We start from the raw sequence: 20,272 nt of genomic DNA, 5'->3' as shown, positions 1-20,272 counted from the left end.
TCTACAATCCTGACTGTTTTAATCTGTGCATAATGTCAGAGTCGACTTTGATTTAAAAGCTTTTGATCACTTTTAGTATTTTGAAAAAAAAAAAAAATTCCATTCAAATTCCTTCTTAATAAATAATCAGTTTCAAACATACAATACTCCAACCTCAAGCCATGACGATTTCAAAGGAACAAAAACGACACACCTTACCTAAATCACAAAATCGTTTAGTAGTACCACCAAACAAAACAGTGTATTGTTATTACTCACAAAATTAAACCATCTTTTTCGTCTACAGGTTAAAGTGGCTGCTAGATTCAAGGATTCGGAAAGCCACTTTCATGTCTCACCAGCCACGTTGCTTTTCTTAAAATAGACAAAAACTTGTTTACCTGCAAACAGACTAAAGCAGAGAACATCTCACCAGCTACAACCTGATGTTGCTGGTGAGAACATCCCAACCTGGTATTACCTTATTTAAAATCACATTAATAAGTAGACTTACTCTTTAACAAAACAGTTAAAAACCAAAAATAACTTTAAGCTGCCATAGATCTCAAAGGCCAAATTGTTGTAAAGACAAAGCGGTTTGCTTTTGTGACACCATGATGTTAAGTGATGAACCATGGGAAATCACCTACTTCAATAAAATATTAAATTTAAGAACCAGCAAAATCTTTTTTTTTTTTTTTTTGCAACTTTAAACCCTCAAAACTCGTCAGATGGTTTGTGACGTGAAGTCAATCAGACCAAAAATAAAATAAAAAATCAAAAGAACCAAGATGTTATTTGGGCACGGGTGAGTGGACAAGACACGTCCTCACAATTTATTAGCAGATTGGTCACAAGAAAAAAAGCAACATGTTTACAGAGAAATTGAAATGGATGAAAAATAATGACAGCACACATGGGAACAGATATATGTATGTATAAACTGATGTGTAACTATGTCACATTTCTGTACAGTGGCCAACCCTTTCAAACAAGTACATGAGTACACAAGGATGCAGTAAAGTAGTACATGAGTATGCAGATGTTTGTCAGCTCCTCTGTATTGCATGCATTCTGTATTCTACTGAACCAAGGTGCTTCTGCGTGCAGACTGATTTTCAACGCCTGCGTCAAAACTATGAGGATCTCACACTTGCACGTGCAAACACATACGTGACACAATCATACATTCACACACACAAACACACACACACACACACACACACACACACACTCGCACGTGTTTTCCCTCTACCCTCTTTGTCACTCAAGAAAAAAAGAACTAAACAAAAACTAAAACACAACTCCTCCCGCACCAGTTCATCTTCCCCAGAATGAGGGAATAAATTAGCTCCATAAAATGCTTCTTTATAAAAGAAAAATAGATATTTATATAACTGTACACCTTATCTATACAGCATAAAGACAGGGAGCACGGGAAGAAGGGAAATTATCTCCAGAAATAAGACAGATTCTGGCTCTAGCACCCTTGTCCCTCCAACGCATGCGTCACGCTTCTTTTTCAGCGGGAGATGGAGCGTTCCTCACTCTGCCCAGCAGGGCCAGTTCTCCAGAGAACGCCAGGACTTTACATGACTCTCCTTCTTTTCATCCGTTCATCCATTCTTTACTTTTCTGTGTCCAGGACAGGATTGGATGAATGAGCTGAGCACAGGGAAAGCCCCATCTCTGTCTTTCTTGGTTTGACACTTGTTGAGTCGGACCAGTTCTGCCTAGTGCTGGTCTCGTCTGATCCGTCCCGCGGCTCCATCGTCAGTAGCTCTATTGCAGTTCAGTCCACTCGGTGGGCAGCAAAACACCTGGGGGCCCCTCACGTGACCCTTTCATATCGACACCCTCTGCCTCTCAGCCAGAGTCTGAGTCACTTGTATCTGAGGACGAGGAGGAAGAGGATGATGAAGAGGAGTCTGAGGAGGAGCTACTGGCGCTGAGGCGTGACGGCTGGTTGTGCTGCTCTGTTGCAGGTTTCTCTGCTGGGGAAAGGATTAGAAAGACATTTTTAGACAAGGTAAAGTAAAACATTAAAACAAACAGAAAGATGCTTCACTTATCTTTCAAAACTATCAAAAACATTTTCAACAGTACAATTTATACAGTTCAGATCTTTCTGTGTCTACATGTCTCATTAGAATATATCCTTTATGATTATAATTAACAGGTTACACTAAAGTAGTTTTGTACACAGACCAAAAGCATCTGTGGGCAGAAATAAAGAGCTTGTTATGAAATGTGAGGAAAGGAATTTGAATGGCTGTTAAACTCTGCTCTACAACAAAAACAAAATGGCATCTTGAAGTTTAATGTGACAAAGCCAGCCACTCACGATATGTCACAAAAACGTATAAATGCCTGACTAAACCTTCTTCCTCCACTTTATCTTAAAAAATTTGGAAGCTTTTACTCTTGACCTTCAGCTCTAACTCTGAACTCTTTAACATAGCAGTATAGAGGACTTACGTTTGGTCTTAACAGGCTTCTTTCCAGAGTTGAGCTGACCACTGACGTCCATCAGTCTTCTCTCCAGCTCCAATTGTTTTTCCAGAGCGAGCTCTTCCCGAGATTTGCCAGCAATGTTATTTTTACTTGCTGCATACAAACAGACGAGAAAACAATATCCATAAGATGGGGGTACTGTGCTGCATTATCAAAGAACTACAAATCCTCAAGACCAGAAATCTCATTAAATATTTAAGACAGAATGAAAATTTAATCAAAAAAGTGAAACAACACATCTGCATGATTATGGACCTTAAAAATATGTGACTGTATCATGATATCTTCTACTGACCATATGGCTTTCGAGGTTTCTTCCTCAGACACGTCATGACGTATCTCTCCAGTTCCCGCAGCGTTGATGGCTTCAGGGTCTCAAAGTCTATCTCAATCTCCTCTGGGTTGGTGTCTCGGAGCGAGGGCTCACGGGACTGGATGATGTACACAACGCGGCCCAGTTTCTCACCCGGCAGCTTGTTGATGTCGAGGCTGAGTTGACGCTTCTCATCATACGACATGGGTGCCGTCTCTTCCTCTTCATCCGAGTCGAAATGACTCACTATGGGCTCGTGGACCGGATGAGGCATGCTAAACGTCATGCCGCCCTTTTTGGTTCTAATGAAAGACAGGAGAGAAGGAGACGGACAAAGAGATCGTTAAGAGGTGACTGAGGGGTTGTCTTTTCAAGCCGACAGTGCGCAAGTAGTCACACCTTATATGGCTTGTATGGATGGTGTACTTCTTCTAAATTATACTTATTTCACACTACAGTAACAATTTCTTTGCAAATCTCACACATGTAGCAATCTGTCTGACTCTGTGCTAGAGTGAGACTCTAGGGATGTCTTGCACAATTTCTGGGGCGGCTAATACAGCTTGCAACACATACAATTCCGACATTGTCCCATAGGTGTCAGTACTCACTTGCTCTTGTTGTTTTTCTTGCTTGGTGCTTTTTTGACTGGCACTACAGGACCGGCTGTTCCTCTGTTGCTCTTGGGTTTTGGAGTCTTGGTGATCTTGGGGGTCTTGGGCGGTCTTATAGGTGTAATCTCTTCCTCTATCTTCCGATGCTTCTCTTTATCGACCTTTTTCTTCTTTTTCTTGTCCTTCTTCTCTTTCTTTTTCTTGGGTTTGATGATGGGGCCCTGTGAAAGTGCAGTCAGCTGCTCATGCACAGCTTTGAGCTGAGGGGAGAAAGACGGACAGATATTTTAATGGAATATCGAGAAAGTGATACAGCAAAATTATATGATATACATTGTGTGTGTGTGTATTTGTGTACATTGGAGTACAAACCTGTTCCTGCAGCTCTGCCAGCCGGTTCGCCCTCTCCTCCTCTGAGTCAGAGCTGGGGCTGCTCTCGCTCTCCTCACTCTCACTGCTGAGCTCACTCTCAGACGACGATGAAGAGGACGAGGAGGAAGATGAGGAGCTAGGGGGTGCTGGAGGCTCATCTGGCATCTTAGCAAAGCAGAACTCAAATACATCCTGAAAGGATTAAACAGTATGTGAGATTTTAAAAAACGCACTGTGATGATTTGAGGCACACGACAGTGAGGTAAAGAAGTGACACTAGCAGTGGTATTTAAATACAACATTAATCAGAACTTGTATCAGTGGAATAAGTGCATTACCTGCAGTTTTCTGGCCATGCCCACCACATCATGATCAGGCGGGTTGTACTTGTAGCAGTTTGAGAACATCAGTCTAACATCAGCAGAAAATTGCTGGGAGTCACGATACTCTCTGCCGTCCATCTTCCTCTAAAGACAATAAGAGAGAAGAAGATTTTAGGCACACACTTATTGAAAATAAGACAAAGGTGTGTTCCACATTGTCTGGTGTCCCTGGAAGTACCAGTTCTAATTAATCTATAACTAGGCCACACCTTACAGTGAACTCTCATTCTCCATTACAGAAAATATAAGTGAAACGGTGAAGGTAGGTGTACATAGAGTATTTAAGTGAGCAGGACTGGAGAACAGATAACACCCAGTTTGTATGTTCTGACAAATGTTGACAGTTTTGTGTGTATATTCCTCAGGCAAGTACCTTGATGGTGCTAAGATCCATGGGCTGCTTAATGATGTCGTGGTAGTCGTGAAGACCAAGTGATGAGGCATCAACAGGCTTGTAAAACGGCCAGGCATAAGCTGCGTGCTTCTTTGACAGAAGCTCCTTCAGAACCCCATTGCAGTAGCGCAGCTGGGGACTCAGCTTGCTGCGGCGCACCGGCGGCGGCACCATGGAATCTGGGAGATCCTTCTTGGGAGGCTTGATGGCTCTTCCACTCACTCCTCTCCTGCCCCCAGACCCTGCTTTGTTACCCATCATCACTGTTCCACAGCCCATACCCATACCCATGCCCATGCCCATCCCCATGCTCATGCCCTGGCTGAGGCCGAGGCCTTGGTTCATCCCCAGGCCGGAGTTGTGGTCCACTCCCAGAGAAGTGAGGGTGAGCGGGGAGTCGTGCCCACTGCCCATCCCCAGGCTGATGCCACTGACACCCATGGTGCTCATGATGGGCATGGCTACAGTGGTTGGGGTGGTTGTGTCTGCTTTCCTTTTCACACCTTTTTTCTGTGGTTGAAGAGAAGACAAAGAGAGGGTGAGTCAGAGAAGGGGTGTTTTGTCCTGGTCATCATAACTTTTATTCAGAAAAAAAAATATGTTAAAATCTAAATACACAAATACAAAATGTACAGTGTGATAAATTACCTTAGCAGTGGGCTGTGTGGGAGGCAGACTAGTAATGGTAGGGATGCTTTGTTCAGTTGTAAGAATGGGGGGCAGGCTCTTAGTCATATGTGTCTGTGGGGGGGTGGAGAGGATGGAGTCAGGTGTTTCTGGGGTTGGAGGTGAGTACGCTGACTGGGAAACAGCTGGGACCTGATGAGCTGTTGTCACTCCTCCAGAGACTGGGAGAGAGATTGGAAGGTGGCAGATTCAGAAAAACAAATTTTCAGCAAAATGGTTTGTGCTAAAACATACAAGCATTAAAAAGTTTATTAGCTTGTATGATATTTGCAGACTTAACACGTCTGAATGTATTAGCCTGCTTGCAGCCAATGCTCACCTGCATTACCTTTGCCTTTTCTGCCAGGTTTGCCTGGTTTGATCCGAGGAGGGGGAGGAGGTAGCTCTAGTTCCTCTTGGGGCATCTGAGCCACTTTCTGCAGGAAGGCCTTCTCCAGAGACTGAGCCATCAGTACTATGTCATCTGTAGGCTGCAGGAGGAAATTTGGCAAAATGCTTATGACCATAGAAAGACAAATTATTATGCAGTTCAACTCAATACCATGCTTTCATACACACAATAATACAGTTAGAAAAATAAAAAAATCAAAACTTAATTTTACAAAACAGTTCCTTCACTGTCATAACATTTTGCATCAGATGATTTCTGATGTTTACTTCATGTCCACATTATCTTGATAGGATTTCTGGGGCTCAAACTTTCTCGCACACACACACACACACACACACACTTACCTTGTTATAAATGTAGCAATTGGTAAACATGGTGTTGAAGTCCTGCATGCACTCACTGGCACTGCGGTAGTAGTTATTTTCTAGTCTCTTCTTTATAGTGCCCATATCCATGGGAGTTTTGATGATCTTATGATAGTCCTGGAGGGAGACAGAGACACTTTCAGGATAGGAGAAAGTGGCCATTACATCCCCAAATTACTATCTAAGCTTGATTGACATGTTGACATTTAATTTTGTGAAAAGGCATGAGGTTCATTTTACAAATAAGGTTGGTCCCTCCTCTAGACAGAAGGAAGGCAAAGTCCAATTTTGGCGTTCACACTCACTGGCAGGTTGAGCTTGACCGCATCTACAGGTTCATGGAAGGGCCAGGCAAAGTGGTGCCTCCACAAAGACTTGAGCAGGACTTTCTGTAGGAACTGAAGTTGGTTGGTCATCCTTCCTTGTCGGTTGGGGTCTTTCACTGGGGGCTGTGGGGGTCCCGCAGGGGCCAGAAGACTGAGGGGGGGCATCCCAGGGCTCTCAAAGCCCTCATAGAGCAGTGAAGGTTTTCTGATGCGTTTTCCAGCTGTGGTAGAACCCTGGTCCATCGTTGTGACTCCCATAATGCCAACCTCAACCCCGACAAGGGAGCTGTGGAGAGCAGTTGACAGACCAATTAACTTTTTAGCAATTGTCATAAGTTTTTAGAATGATGCCAGGACTGATATGTACTAAAAGGGTGTAAACATGGCCTATTGCTCTCCCAAGCTGAAATGGGTTAGCTCTTCACCTCAACAAAATCATCAAATTTTTGACTTATACAGACTCTTCTGTCCATTTGCTGTCTAATAAATTGAGCCAGGTACATAGCCTGCATATGCAGGAGATCAAAGTGGAGAAGACCTAATGTATTCATAGCCTTTATTCTGGGAGTATACATTCATAACTTTACCACAAAAAACTCACAGCCGAATATACCCTCCAAAAATATTCCCGATAGACTGAAAAAGTTCTATTCTACCAGGATTAGCAGAGACATTTGTGACATATAATCAATCCCATAAACCTTGGGATCAATATAAAAACTAATTGTCTCATCCTGACATAACAGTGTTCTTGTTGGCACACATTGTATGTTATCCTATCAGACTTGATTAATCCTGGATCTTTACCACACACCCAAAACAATATAGTATTCAATGAAATCCCCTTTACAAGGCAGTCAGTCACACATCATACATCCACCTGACTTGGAATTTTCTACTGCCAAATCAGCACTCCTGGTCCCCAGAGAACAGGCATGACTACTTCTTCCTCTTTTCATCTATCTCATCAATTACAGAAACATATACCACCCGTCAGGTATAAATTACACTTCCAAAAATGATTGTGGGGTCTGACCAACCTTGCAAAAAAATTGTAAGGACTATATCAAATATCGAATACAAATGGCCGTAACATGCTTAAAAATGTCACATTAACTATTAGTAGCCACTTATCCATGGTAATGATCTCTTATCCCTCAAGTTAACATCCTGTTGTGTTGTACACACCCACTTGCTACATCAACAGTTGTACTGTGGCTTTGCTTGCCACTGCAGTTTGTAAAGTTAATAAGTTGTTATTTCTACAGGGGCAGCAGGCAAGACTGCACAGAGAATGAGTCAGGGGCTGATATGGACCTTTGAAAACTCCATCACTGCTCTACAACCAGGAAAGTGGCGGTGCTAGCTTATATCAGCAGCAGAGGGTGTTCCTGCTTAACTCTGATGCAGTCGGGTTGCCATGTTCTCACACCACCAATAAAAGACACTTCTAGCATCTCTACAGGGTTATCTGGTCTGTTGCTGAGAAGCAGAATGTGTATAAACATAATCATCTTAACCCTAGGAAGATTGTGACTGGTGTTACACCAATCCGAGGCAATTTTATACAATACCATAAGAAGACTGCTACCTTTCAATAATGCTAGAGTTTCGGAAGCCAAGCCCTGACCTACAGTTTGCGCTAACAAAAACAACCACTTGTAATAGAAAAATAAACATCCCTACCCCATTTAATTTAGTTCTTTATCAAAATTGATGTGATGCTACAAATACTCCAGGATGACAGACACTCATCTCATCAGTCATTTTAAACATTTGAAACCTGACTGCTATTGAGGAACTTATTTCTGTGTGCTACATGTGCATCTCAGATGAATGCATTTTCTGCATTAAAAAATGCCTGCACTCCTAACTTTGACGTCAGGGAGTGTAAGCATCTACTTCCTCCGCTGTCAATAGTATGAACTCACCATAGCCCATCTCCGCTGGTCTACTGAAACTGCAAAACAAAACTTGTTTCATCCCCTGCTGAAAAATAATTTTCAGATACTATCACATTGTCGATGTCCTCTTGTCAAGTTTGCAACAGTTGATGCAAAGGACCATGGAGTTTGCATAATGCTGTTAACAAAGGGTCTTTTATGGCAGGTGTATACCTTATTGGTGCATCCTATTAATGCACTGCCTGTACCACCGGCATTTAAGCATTAGTCTATGTCTAAGAATACTGAACAAACTGTTTCAGACACAATGAAGTAAACTTAGCTGCCACGGGAGTACTTGTAACTTATGAAGTATGTCAACATGGCTAGAAATTTGCACTTTGCATCTATTTGTTTAAAGTTGGCAATCGGTTTTGAATGATACAACTTTTGGAAACACATTTGACAGTTAGTGTACTTTATTATTTAAAAAGGGAAAGTAATCATGTACATAACATTAACAACACTAGACAAAAACAATTATGTTAGCTGCAAAACGGATTAACAAATTAGTAAAAGTAAAATTGGGTATGGGAGTCTAATGAAAACAAAACACAAAAGGAAACTGAAATGAAGTACAGTGGAATTATACTATAAATTAGGTAAAATCTAAATGAGCAACCCACAATGAAAGTTGCTACGTAGCTTGGGTTGAGTGACATTGAGCGATGTAACCAGGCAACCAACAGAAACACACATGGAAAGCTAATGTTACACCCTTGCCTTTTAACGTTAATGCAATGTCGTCGTACCGGTGATCACAACAACCCTGTCCGTCACATGGCTACAATAACAACCCGGCAAAACAAGCACCTCTGCCCTTATAGCATTATCTGGCGTAATATTGCTCGTGGTCGTCAACACTGTGGCTTTCCTCTCCGCCATAATACATCATAACGTTACAAGAAGCTAACTCGTAACGTACCTTGTGTCCAGTTTTGATATTGATAATTGATAACACAATTTAATTACTATTATAAAAACAAAACACGCCGGCTGACGGTTAAGCTACATTTAACGTTATACAGGAGAAAAGCTTGGGTCTGTGGCGCTAATGCTAGCACTGCTAGCACCATCTGCCAGGCAGCGGGAGAGAGAGCGGCCAACGGCAGAGGCGCTCCGAAGATGGCGCCGGCGTAGTGCGAACAACAGTCGCAGCTTTTTACAACCCACAAACAGTTATTTCCATTATAGGGATATCGCTTCTAAATCCTTTATCGACGCGGCAAAATTCTTCCTGCAGCACATTCACTGTCCATTTCCCTCTTCCTCTCGTTTTACGGCAAACACAGGCTGCCAGCAACGATATTTTGAGGGGGAAAAAGAAACACTCACAAGAAATGTTTACAATATTCCCTCTGATGGAAAGCTGAGAGTCAGTTTTACCGGTAGATACCTGTCAAGGAGCGGGTTAACGGCCATATCCATCAGGATGGATCCGGATTCTGTTTTTAGCTAGACTCAGTCCTGGATCCGTCTCTGTTCGTCAGTTCTCTCCGCTCCCCGTCACGGTAAACTCCTCTATTCTGCTTCGTTGAAATGGCGACGATTTGACTACACCCGGTGTTTTATAGACAGACCACTCACCCTATTGGGTAGACTACCTCAGACTGTCCACGCCCTCTGACTTACCATTCGCTACTTACCCTGTCCGTCAAAGTCACCACACCCCTAAATACTGAGACTTCACTGACAATCTTTCGGGCCAACCTATTCGCATGCTTTTGCTGTCCGTCAAGGAAATTGCAAAATACTATTGGCCCAGCCTATTCAGTAATACAGATATGCTGTCTGTGACAGGCTCCGCCATTTAATCCTGTACAAAATGCGAGGGCACCGAAACCACCCTCCTCCTTATCAGATTACATTACGTCAACGTGTGCAAAGCGACGGCGGGGATTGGTCAATAAGGTTGTAACGCGGGCTTCCAGGGTAAATACCAAGAAGCCTATTGGTTCTTCCACCAGGTCACGCGTACCCCAGAAGAGCCTCTCCCCACGAGCTGTCTGCTTACCCGAATATCCGCAGTTCTGTCTTTCGGAAGAGGGGCACAGCCGCCATCTTTAAGTATAGTGATACAGAGTATTATATTAGAATTATTGGCACGGGTGAGTTAAAACACCAAGCAAAAAGTACAAAACACCACATGATTCGCGTACAAACACATCTTGACTAGGTAGAATTCAATCTAATGCAGAAAAAGGCGGCCATTTGAGAATACTAAACCACACAAGGCCTCAAAGGCTCAAACCCTCAAAATAGTACATAATGTCCAAGCTTACAATGATATTTGCATGTATAACGATTAGACTGTAGGTTATCTAGTTAAACAAGTAATAAAAAGACCACACCCAGACGAGATCACAAGAACAACCAACTATCCACTGAATGACACAGCAGTTTTCTCCTCACTGACCTCAGACTACATTTGATCAAAACAGATGCTGCTTTTTCCCAAACCACTTAAGACAATCACGTTGGCAATTACGATAATTAAAGTATTTAAAAATCACAACGAAAAATAATCTTGTAGGTTTGAAAATGTAAATACCATACCTGGCCTTTGTTAGTTAACAAAAGAGCCCAAACCAAAATCGATAATCACATAATGTTAATTTCAAAATTAAGTACATCTTTAAGAGCCTTGTGATCTTTAAAAGCGACCGACCTGAACTAAAATTCAACAACCACACAAAATGGTTACCTAACCACTATACGCCCATCCCCCACACCAAGGTTACAAATTCCCCACAATGTCACTCAAATAAACGATGAAAAGTCACACCAAATCCTTGCAATATTAATTATAACAAACGATTTAACAACTTTACGCAATAAAAACCGAGGAAAACTACGAATCAAAGAAAAGATCAATTATCCAAAAGACAAATAAATATTTTCAAAGTATGACATTAAAATCTTAAATTCAAAATAAATACAAATGTCGACTGGTAAATCCCAAAATAATGCGAAACCTTTCTTCAAATAATCTTCTTGTCTTCCACCTCGATACTTTTTAACCAACACATTTCCCTCAAACATGTCCGCCTTCTTCCCCCCATTCCCTGCGCTGGGTGGGGGAGGGGAGTCATGTGATGAAATAAGGCTGAGCGCACTGTTTATCGAAACTTCGACACGTGGCAATCCACAAAAAACCGCAATAGAGTATATCCACAGTGTGTCCTTCGTCGTAAAACGTCTCCTCCATACACAACCTCTGATTTATACAAAGTATTAGGCTCAGATTTGGGGATAAAGTTGGCAAAATATCCGAACAAAGAGCATACTTTCCGCTGGAGTTGGCTGGCTCCGATTGGTCAAACTTGACCACGTGACAAAAACGATTTTAGTATTATTGATTGTCCTAATTCCCAAAACTTCCTCTATTGTAATCCGTGTATGATCGCAATAATCCTTTAAATGTCATGTGTAGTTTCTCAGTTTGTCTCAAAGGGGTAAGTAATGTCTATTTTCTCCAGTTGACGATTGCTGTCGAGCTCAGATGTGTTGCAACACGAAGCATTGCGCATGCGCCCCTGCCATGAAGACGCATTGCCAACGACGCACTGAGAATACAAGAGGCTGATCCCAAAGCAGTTTGGCGTTTTTTTTTCCATGTAACAAATGCTGAGATCCCAGTGTTGTCTGGAAAGGAGGTGGGATTCAGCTGGAGACGAAATGACGAGGATTGATTTCCAAATTAAAGCAGGAATAAGTAGAAACACATTTACCTCAGGTTGTGTGAATGCAAGAGGCTTTTAAGAATATGATCATTTTTGATATTTGATCTGACCGCTATCTATCTATCTGGGCTATTTATCCAATTCCAATATCCATAACTCACAGAAGGCTTTTTATAATTAAGCCTGATCTCAGTTCATAAAAAATAAAATTATATAAAATTCAACTTCATTTATACACAAATAGTGGGACACATTTAGATGCGGTACAACAGCCATGAAGAACAAAAGCAGTTGAATTTTGTCAAAAGTTGTCAAAGGTGAATGCAGGTATACAGTGTGATGTGTTACCTAAATCTAAATCTAAGCATAGCCTACATCTCATATCAACCACGAGCTGAAATGAAATTTAAACTCAAGAGACTTTAGATATCAAGATGATAAAATTTAACTTTTCAGAGAATCAAGTGTAATTCTGTTACAGGTTGCCAAATAAAATCTAAAACCACCACTTTGAATATTAATATTTATTGCTAGCCTATTCTATTTCTAACTGGAGATTCGGTATGCTATCTATTTGAATTAAATCTGATTTCATTTAGAAGATAAATAAATATCTCATTAAAATGACAGCTCAGACTTCAGGTCATATTTCTCTTATAAATCACTTTAAAAATGGTGAATTGCCTTCACCAACAAAGCTCTTTCTGAGTCTATCTGCATAAATAGGCTATATGTTGTTGTTGTTGTTGTTGTTGTTGTTTTTCATTTGTTTGTTCTGATTATTGTATTCTTTAATCCTAATACTCAGGTTGCAATTCAACATAGTTGGTTTATCAGACCTAGTGATTTGGATCAAAGCTGTGTTCCTTCATTACACATTTCTGCTCACTAACACAGAACAGCCTGGTGATCTGACTGTGTGATCTGACCGTTCGCCCCACAGCCACTGCTGTAATCTGCAGAAGTGTAAAACTGAAATGTACCTTAAATGATAAAAGGGTGATTATGAGAAAGCCAAATGGCTTGTGTCTATCTAAATTATCTATTGTCTATCTAAATTAATTACTCACTAAATTGCACTTGTTTTTCTCTTTGAATATTGAACATTAATTTCATTTTATCTTGTGTGTGATTATGTATTTTCTATGCCATGCTGTATAATGTTTTGCTATCTAGATGTTTTCATTGGTTTTGCAGTGTTGGTTTCAGCCATACTGCCTTGTTCTGCATGTCTCATGTAGCTTACAGATGTTTGTGTTGTTGGGGTGTGGATTCCTGGTAAAGGATCCACAACTCAACAACATAAACGATATATAGGAATATACTGGGAAAAGGTCAAGTGTTTATAATACATGATTGAATTATAACTGAAAAGGATTAAATGTATAGTTAAGTCAAGAATGCCCTGAGATTAATTGTTGTTTTGTCACATTTTCAGTTAAGTCTATTTCTATGTATTAAAAATCAACAAAAGCCTGATAAAGAATTGTCCCATTCCCCAGATCAAAAAGTACGACTACAACAAAACCTATATTGGTGAGCCAAACATGGCTGATCATTGACTCATCTCAAACTAAATAAAATGCACACTGTGTTGTGTTACTGGTATGTTGCTATATTTTGTGTGGAAGGCTCTGACCTGAATATCCAGGAACTGCCATGTAGGAAGGGGAATTGGAAGAAGGGAGGGGTTGGTGGATTACATCAGAATCAGCCTCCTCTGACTCATCATGGTGTGTGTGCTCTCTCTCTCTCTCTCTCTCTCTCTCTCTCTCTCTCTCTCTCTCTCTCTCACCCCTTGTGTGTACCTCTTCGTTTTATTCAGCGCTTGGCTGCACCAGCCTGTCACATGATGACAATCAGTCCAGAAATGGTTGCCAAGGAAGCTCTCTCCCTCCCAACGCTTCAGTCCTGAGTCATAGTGGCCAGGGTTTTACAAATCTACTGTAAACTGGTTCAGTGTTGACAGCCAAACTCCATGATCACAGATTGCTTTTATGCTGTTTGCATGAGCCTGGTGTCATGAATAGATATATTCTGAGTGTCAAATATTTTCTGCAGCTGTCATGTTAACTCTAAATCTCGTCCATTCACTTCCTCTCACTATGGTGGTGAAGCCTTCCTTAGCAACAACAGTCCTTTTGACAACATGGAAGCAGCAGTTTTCAGATACAGAGGAGCACTGTGTGCATTTAAACTTCCTATTCAGTGTTGTTGCGTTGTCATCTCTTAAACATCACATTTCTCTCTGAAAAGTTGTCAGCTGCAAGGATATAGGCTTTTATGTCAATCGCGCCCACACAAATGCACACCCACATACTCTCAAATAATTTCAAAGGCTTCTTTGGCATACTGAAACACAGTATTGCCAAAGCAGACTGTACAAGGCGGTATAAACAGGGAAAAGACCATTTTCAAGACACAAACAATAAAACATTATGTTAACATCATAGTGCAAGAACAACAACCATGTCAACAAGCTTCAATTTTTCTTAATGCAAATAGCAGCAGGACACAGATACAGATAGATATAAGCAACAAAATTAAATAATAATACTAGTGTGTGTGACATGTCCCATGCTTTTATCACCTCTCAGCTTGACTAGCCCAGTGCAATTCCCTGTAGATGGGGTGACCCACTCCACTCTTTCTAAATGGTTAAAAATACAGCTGCTAGACTCTTAACTGGAATTAAGAAATGACAACACATCACTCCTGCTCAGTAAAATACAGAATTTATTTTAGAATTCTGCTATTTGTTTTAAAAGCCTTAAATGGATTCGCCCCACGATACATTCCCAACTTGCTCCATGTTCTCTCCCCTTAGGTCATTTAGGTCATGGCTTTTGCACACCTTTTACTTCTTTAATAGTGTAAACCTGTGTTGGGGCAGTTGGTTCAACTCCTGTCATTCTTAATAATGCTATATAAATAAAAGTTACTTGACTTTGTCTTCCTTGCACAACTGGCAGAATTGCTCCTCTTTGGGGAGTTATGAATGTTTGTATCGTCCCGTCTCAATGGCCAGGTTGTGCTCGCTGAGTATATACGTTGTCAAGGTAGTTCTTTGTTTCATGCCGGTCACTGTGGTCAGGTATCTGCCACACTGTGAGGTGCTTTTAGGGCCAGATAGCATTGCATTTTGCTTTGTGCTTTTGTTAAGGTGTTCTAATTGGTGATGTTGTTTCACCATGTCCATAGTGCTACTCACACATTGTGTTTATGGAATTGTTTTGCACATGGAATCACAGTATTTGGCACTAGCTTGCTGATCTTTCCATTCCCAGCTATTTTCATTTGCATCCCAGTGAGTTTTTGTTGGTTTTACAAAGCCTGTATTCAAAAACACACATGTATTGTTTTCCATGTTGTGATTGCTGCACATATCTTCGCTAACATAGTAATGCTGAGCCTCCTTTCTTTATTTATGAAAGTCTTCTTTTTTTTCATTTACAACACCCATATGTATTTTTGTAATTATCTAATGGGCATTAGCAGCCTTACTTGATACCAAACAAATAGAAGCATGTCATGTTAGAGTATTGCACAGTATTTCTACTGTTTATTTAGTGACGACACTAATCAAACAAAGACAGCAGGTCACCTCTCCTACAGAGGTGTTTTGTTTTGTTTTCCTTTTGCAAACTGGACATTGTTGCGTGCCGTGTTTGCATGTGCAGAGCAGTGCCCATTTCCTGTGTTGTGCTGTAGATGTACAATTGTGTCATAGAAAGCCAATAGGTTCAGTTAAAGTTGTCACTGCTGGAATCATTTCATAGATTGATAAGATAATTATGTACAACACTTTTTTCACTCTACTGTAAGTCACAGCATATCTTACAAGAAAAGGCATATGAAGTTTTAAGAGTCATCCTCTTAACTGCTTCTGTAGCATCACATTTTTGATCTCATTTTGAAGCAATGCTTTTCTTCAGACAATATGAAGATAAAGGTTGGAGATTAATTTGAAAACCAAAGGTCATGGGCAGCATGGTTCCAAGAGGTTAACTATCCGAGTCTAGGAAAACAACAGCTGCTTATTTATGCAGTCATGCAAAGGAAGTTGTAAATGTGTGAATCGGAACGGGGGCACCTCATTATACTCTCAAAAAAGGGAGCAGGGACCACAAGGTGAGTGATTTCCATCTGAATGGAGCTGGACTTTCTCTTGTAGAGAATTCACTTGGTGGAGAGTGCAAATCTATAAACCTGAAAATGTTATCAATGCTGTGACCCATATATATAACATGTATTTTCCCAAGTATTTCTAATGTGATTGCAATTAAACAGCAACTGTGCACCACACACACCAACTACAGGACAGGGAATGCTTAATGCTGGTACAGATAAACACAAAGATGGTCAGTGGCATGAAATGAGATTAAGATTAACATGCCTCCTAATCTATTATGTGTAATCTCTGATGGAGCATATGTCTCTTGGCCCTTGATATTATTTTAGACGATGTAGTTTTAATGTTGTTGTTTACTGTTTTTGGTCAAAGAGTGGGTAAGACAACTGAAAAGAGAGCAAGAACAGGAGAGACGCAAGGAAGTGCAAGACAGCGTCATGAGGGAGAGAAGTGTGTGTGTGTGTGTGTGTGTGTGTGTGTGTGTGTGTGTGTACACGAACAGCCAGGCTCAGGTGTGAAAGTCTGGCTTGTCGTCCCATTGTGCCTCCTCTCCCCGCCTGTTTATCTCTTCCCCAGAACAATGTGCAAAACAATCAAGGAGGAAACCATCAAAGTCTGGTGAAAGTCTCTCATATCCAGACTGGTTTATTCATTCATCAGTTGGAAAGATACAAGAGCAAAGGTGAGTGATACTGCAGAGACACTGGCTGCTCTTTACACAAATTCAGAATACTTGAGTTATTGTACCAAACATTTTGGACAGAATAACTTACTTAACAGATTCATGCGGTGTTGTTTTAAGTGTTGTTTCTTATTAACTGAATCTTCACTTTCATTCCAGTTAATTTACTTCAAAATGCTGCATATTGTGTATATGATTTCCTAATCATTTTGGTACCTTATGCCTTTGGGGGTTTGAAAAGTCAAAAATATGTTAAAAATAAAAGCTTTTGACAAGCATATATATGAAGGCACAATGAAGCCTAGATTGCATTACAAATATTTTATACAAAGTTCTGTCCACCTCTAGAGATTTTACATTTGACATGTTGGCGTTTGAGGTTGTAGGCTATTTATGTACTGCCATTATTAAAATAAATGAAAAAAAAACCAAAACAAAAAAAAAACTACAAGTCAATCCTTGTATAAGATGCAACTGTCCCTTTTTTAGGATAAAAAGGTATAAGGAGGCCAACAGGTGTCAGCAAATCCACTCTTATGTCTGCTTGGGCATATCCCTGACTCTCTTAAACAACATAAGGAAGTAGATCAATCACTTTTGATGCTTTCGAGGAAAGCCACCATGGTGTCAACCCTCCTTCTGTTTCTATGTGGAAATCTTTGGTCTCTGAGGTTGTGACTCTGAATCTGATCGACGCGCACAATAATAACGTAACCTCACACTATTGTGCTTCTTTTTTTTCTTCTTCTTCTTTTTTCTGTTTTGTGGACCACTCTGGCAATGTAATGTCATGTGATGTTACGGTTTGTAAATCGGAAAAATTAGAATTTAAAAAAAAAGTTATTAGGATGAAATAAGAGCCAGGTGCTCCATGCTGACATATCTGTTGATTGGATCAGGATTAAGCAGACAGTGTCAAATACTGCTTCCGAGAAATAAGATTATCTGAAACCTTGTCCTGGAATTAAGATTACTTTTAATTAAGGATGATCTTGTGTTCGGGGATCAGTTCTAATTAGTAATAGCATGAGGAAAGAACATCTGCCCACATGGTGTAAATTATAGATTACATCATAGTGACTGTCTAATATGGTTCTATTAGAATACTAAGAAAAATAATAATTTAATTTTCAGTAGAGGCTGAGAGAGAGAAATCTGAAATTCAGAGTTACCAGGCTCCACTATAAATTTAATGTGCCATCTATTGACCGCTCCAGGTTACTACAGTTCAGCTGAAATATGTTGTGTTATGTCGCCATCTGATGGTTATTGAGTAGAACTTGATGAGAAACAGTGCTGTTTCACAGTTAAGTACAAGTGCAGTTTGTTTCCAGTTACAAAAGTTATTAGGAGCAACAGGAAAATGTTGCATGCCGTTAATAAAGCTTGTATAGTCTGCATCAGCGCTGTTAGTGTTGGGTATTGTTATCCAAAGCATTTCAATGAACAGTAGCCTGTTGTCCATGGCTTGATTAAACAAAGAAGACTCATAATTAGAGTAGTGATTATGAGGTGTTGTTTTATCATGTATCATTAGTTCAGAAGGTTATTATTTTAACCATGTGGCCCTTACAGAATAAAGAAAACAGGACTTATTGTTAGTGCAGTTTACATTTTACAACATTATTTTACAACTTCCAGAGTTTTTCTGGGACAGAAGTCTTTTTAGTACAAAATTCCCAATTTAATTTATTTATTTATTCATTTATTTTGGTTATATTTTACATTTATACTAAAAAGAGAGTCAATTTGGAAGATACCCACTTGGTCTGAATACATCAGAGTGCTGACACCTCATATTAGCTTCAGATACATTTTGGAGGGCATTTTTACACAGAACAAATACTTGGGTTTTGTCCCCCATCATGGAAAGCGCTTTAGGAAGGGATGGCCTGCATGCACAGTGATTAGAGCAAGCAAAAACTGCTAAAATATTAATAGGAACCTGACTATTGTTTATTGTTCAAAGACAGACTTGAACAAGACCATTTTGCAATGGGATCACTCCAGCAGAAACACAGTCATCTGTGACTTAAAATGAATGTGGAAGACACTTATTTACGAATAAATCACTTTTCTTTAAGAGTTGAGTTCCGAATCAGATGTTGCTGGTGAGTCAGCTGCTGCTTATTGTGCACAGTTTATTGTTCACATACAGGGATTTCTTATCTACATATAATTTTCCAGTATCCCGTAAGGAATTTGCTAAAGTTTTTGATGCCATTCCAACAGGCACTGTAATGCTTCTTAGAAATGTAATTACACCTACACACATGTCTGTACCCCCAATGCAGCTCACTCCGTATTGGAAATACAGTGGTGGAAAAAAGTTTTCGGATACCCTTCAAATTTTACACAATCTCTAATATTATCATGAAATATTTGTGGAAAAATCTTTTTTGTGTTTCAGCAGGTGTGGCTGCATCAGACAGACACAAACAAATGCAAATTACTTTTTTTGTTTATAGTTAGCAAGAAAAAATAACAAAACTAAATTCTTGACAGTTTCAACATGTCAGTTCTCAACATTGTTGGTATCAAAGTCAACAAATAACAGAGAATGTGATCAAAACTGAACAAAAAATAAATAAAGCATCACATCATCAAATTAATATTTAGTAGCCCTGCCATTAGCACGCAGTAGAGCTCTAATCCTGGCTAGCATGTTCTCCAGGAGCCTTTCACACTGTTGAGGGGTAATCATGTCCCATCCTTCTTGAATAACTGCTTTTAATTCTTCCAAATTCTTTGGTTTACGCTTCGAAACAGACCTTTTGATAATCCACCACAGATTTTCAATGGGGCTCATGTCCGGGGATTGAGCTGGCCACTCTAAGACCTGGATATTGTGCTCCTGCAGCCAAGTTCTACTGGCCTTGGATGTGTGACAAGGGGCATTATCTCGCTGAAACATCCAGTTTTGACCTCGACGGAACAGTGCACATGCAGAGGGGAGCATGTGGGTTTCGAGAATGGCACAATGCTTGGCAGAGTTCAATGTGCCTTCACAGACAGTGAGATGACCAACACTAGCAGAACTCATACATCCCCAAACCTTGACATTGCCCCCGCCGTGCTTGACGGTAGGTACTGTACATGCTGGAGATAATGCTTCGCCTGGCCTTCTGTGCACCCTAACATTAGCAGGAGGAGGATTAAGCTGGAAACTGGACTCATCCAACCACAGAATCTTCCTCCAGTTCCTGGCTGTCCAGTTCTTGTGTGCTTGGGCCCAACAACACCGGGCTAATCTCTGTCTCTCATTGATCAGGGTCTTCTTGATAGCCTTGCAGGACCTTAAACAATGATCTAGGAGTCGGCCACGTACAGTGCGGGTGGAACACTGGACACCAGTTTGGTTTGACCACTGCTGCTGAAGCTCACGTGATGTCATTCAGTGGTTTTCCCTGCATATGCAGATCAGGATGCAGTCATTTATTGCTGAAGAAACCCTTGGATGCCCTGATCTTGGTTTGTCTTCCAAGCTGTTGGTT

The 20,272-nt window shown here is 40.5% G+C and overlaps 1 protein-coding gene across 5 annotated transcripts; it reads right to left on the bottom strand.

The window, feature by feature from the left end:
• Window positions 1-773: 773 nt before the first annotated feature.
• Window positions 774-11,803, bottom strand: brd2a (bromodomain containing 2a). Of its 5 annotated transcripts, none has more exons than XM_050033861.1 (12): window positions 11,569-11,803; window positions 6,318-6,624; window positions 5,992-6,129; window positions 5,576-5,726; window positions 5,218-5,417; window positions 4,549-5,079; window positions 4,131-4,259; window positions 3,793-3,984; window positions 3,418-3,680; window positions 2,789-3,108; window positions 2,458-2,586; window positions 774-1,973 (listed from the first exon to the last, which is right to left on the bottom strand). In XM_050033861.1, the coding sequence occupies exons 2-12, from the start codon at window positions 6,594-6,596 to the stop codon at window positions 1,846-1,848; spliced, it is 2,460 nt and encodes an 819-aa protein (XP_049889818.1). In that variant the 5' UTR covers window positions 6,597-6,624; window positions 11,569-11,803; the 3' UTR covers window positions 774-1,845. The 5 variants fall into 5 exon arrangements, with proteins under 5 accessions (XP_049889818.1, XP_049889817.1, XP_049889814.1 ...); XM_050033860.1 differs by lacking the exon at window positions 11,569-11,803 and adding an exon at window positions 10,838-11,556; XM_050033857.1 differs by lacking the exon at window positions 11,569-11,803 and adding an exon at window positions 9,678-10,831.
• Window positions 11,804-20,272: the final 8,469 nt, after the last annotated feature.

This window comes from Epinephelus moara, chromosome 22 (genome assembly GCF_006386435.1).
Source record: "Epinephelus moara isolate mb chromosome 22, YSFRI_EMoa_1.0, whole genome shotgun sequence".
In the NCBI taxonomy this organism is placed as follows: domain Eukaryota; kingdom Metazoa; phylum Chordata; class Actinopteri; order Perciformes; family Serranidae; genus Epinephelus; species Epinephelus moara.
The sequence above is the reverse complement of the archived record's forward strand: the minus strand, read 5'-3'. Positions and strand labels throughout refer to the sequence as shown.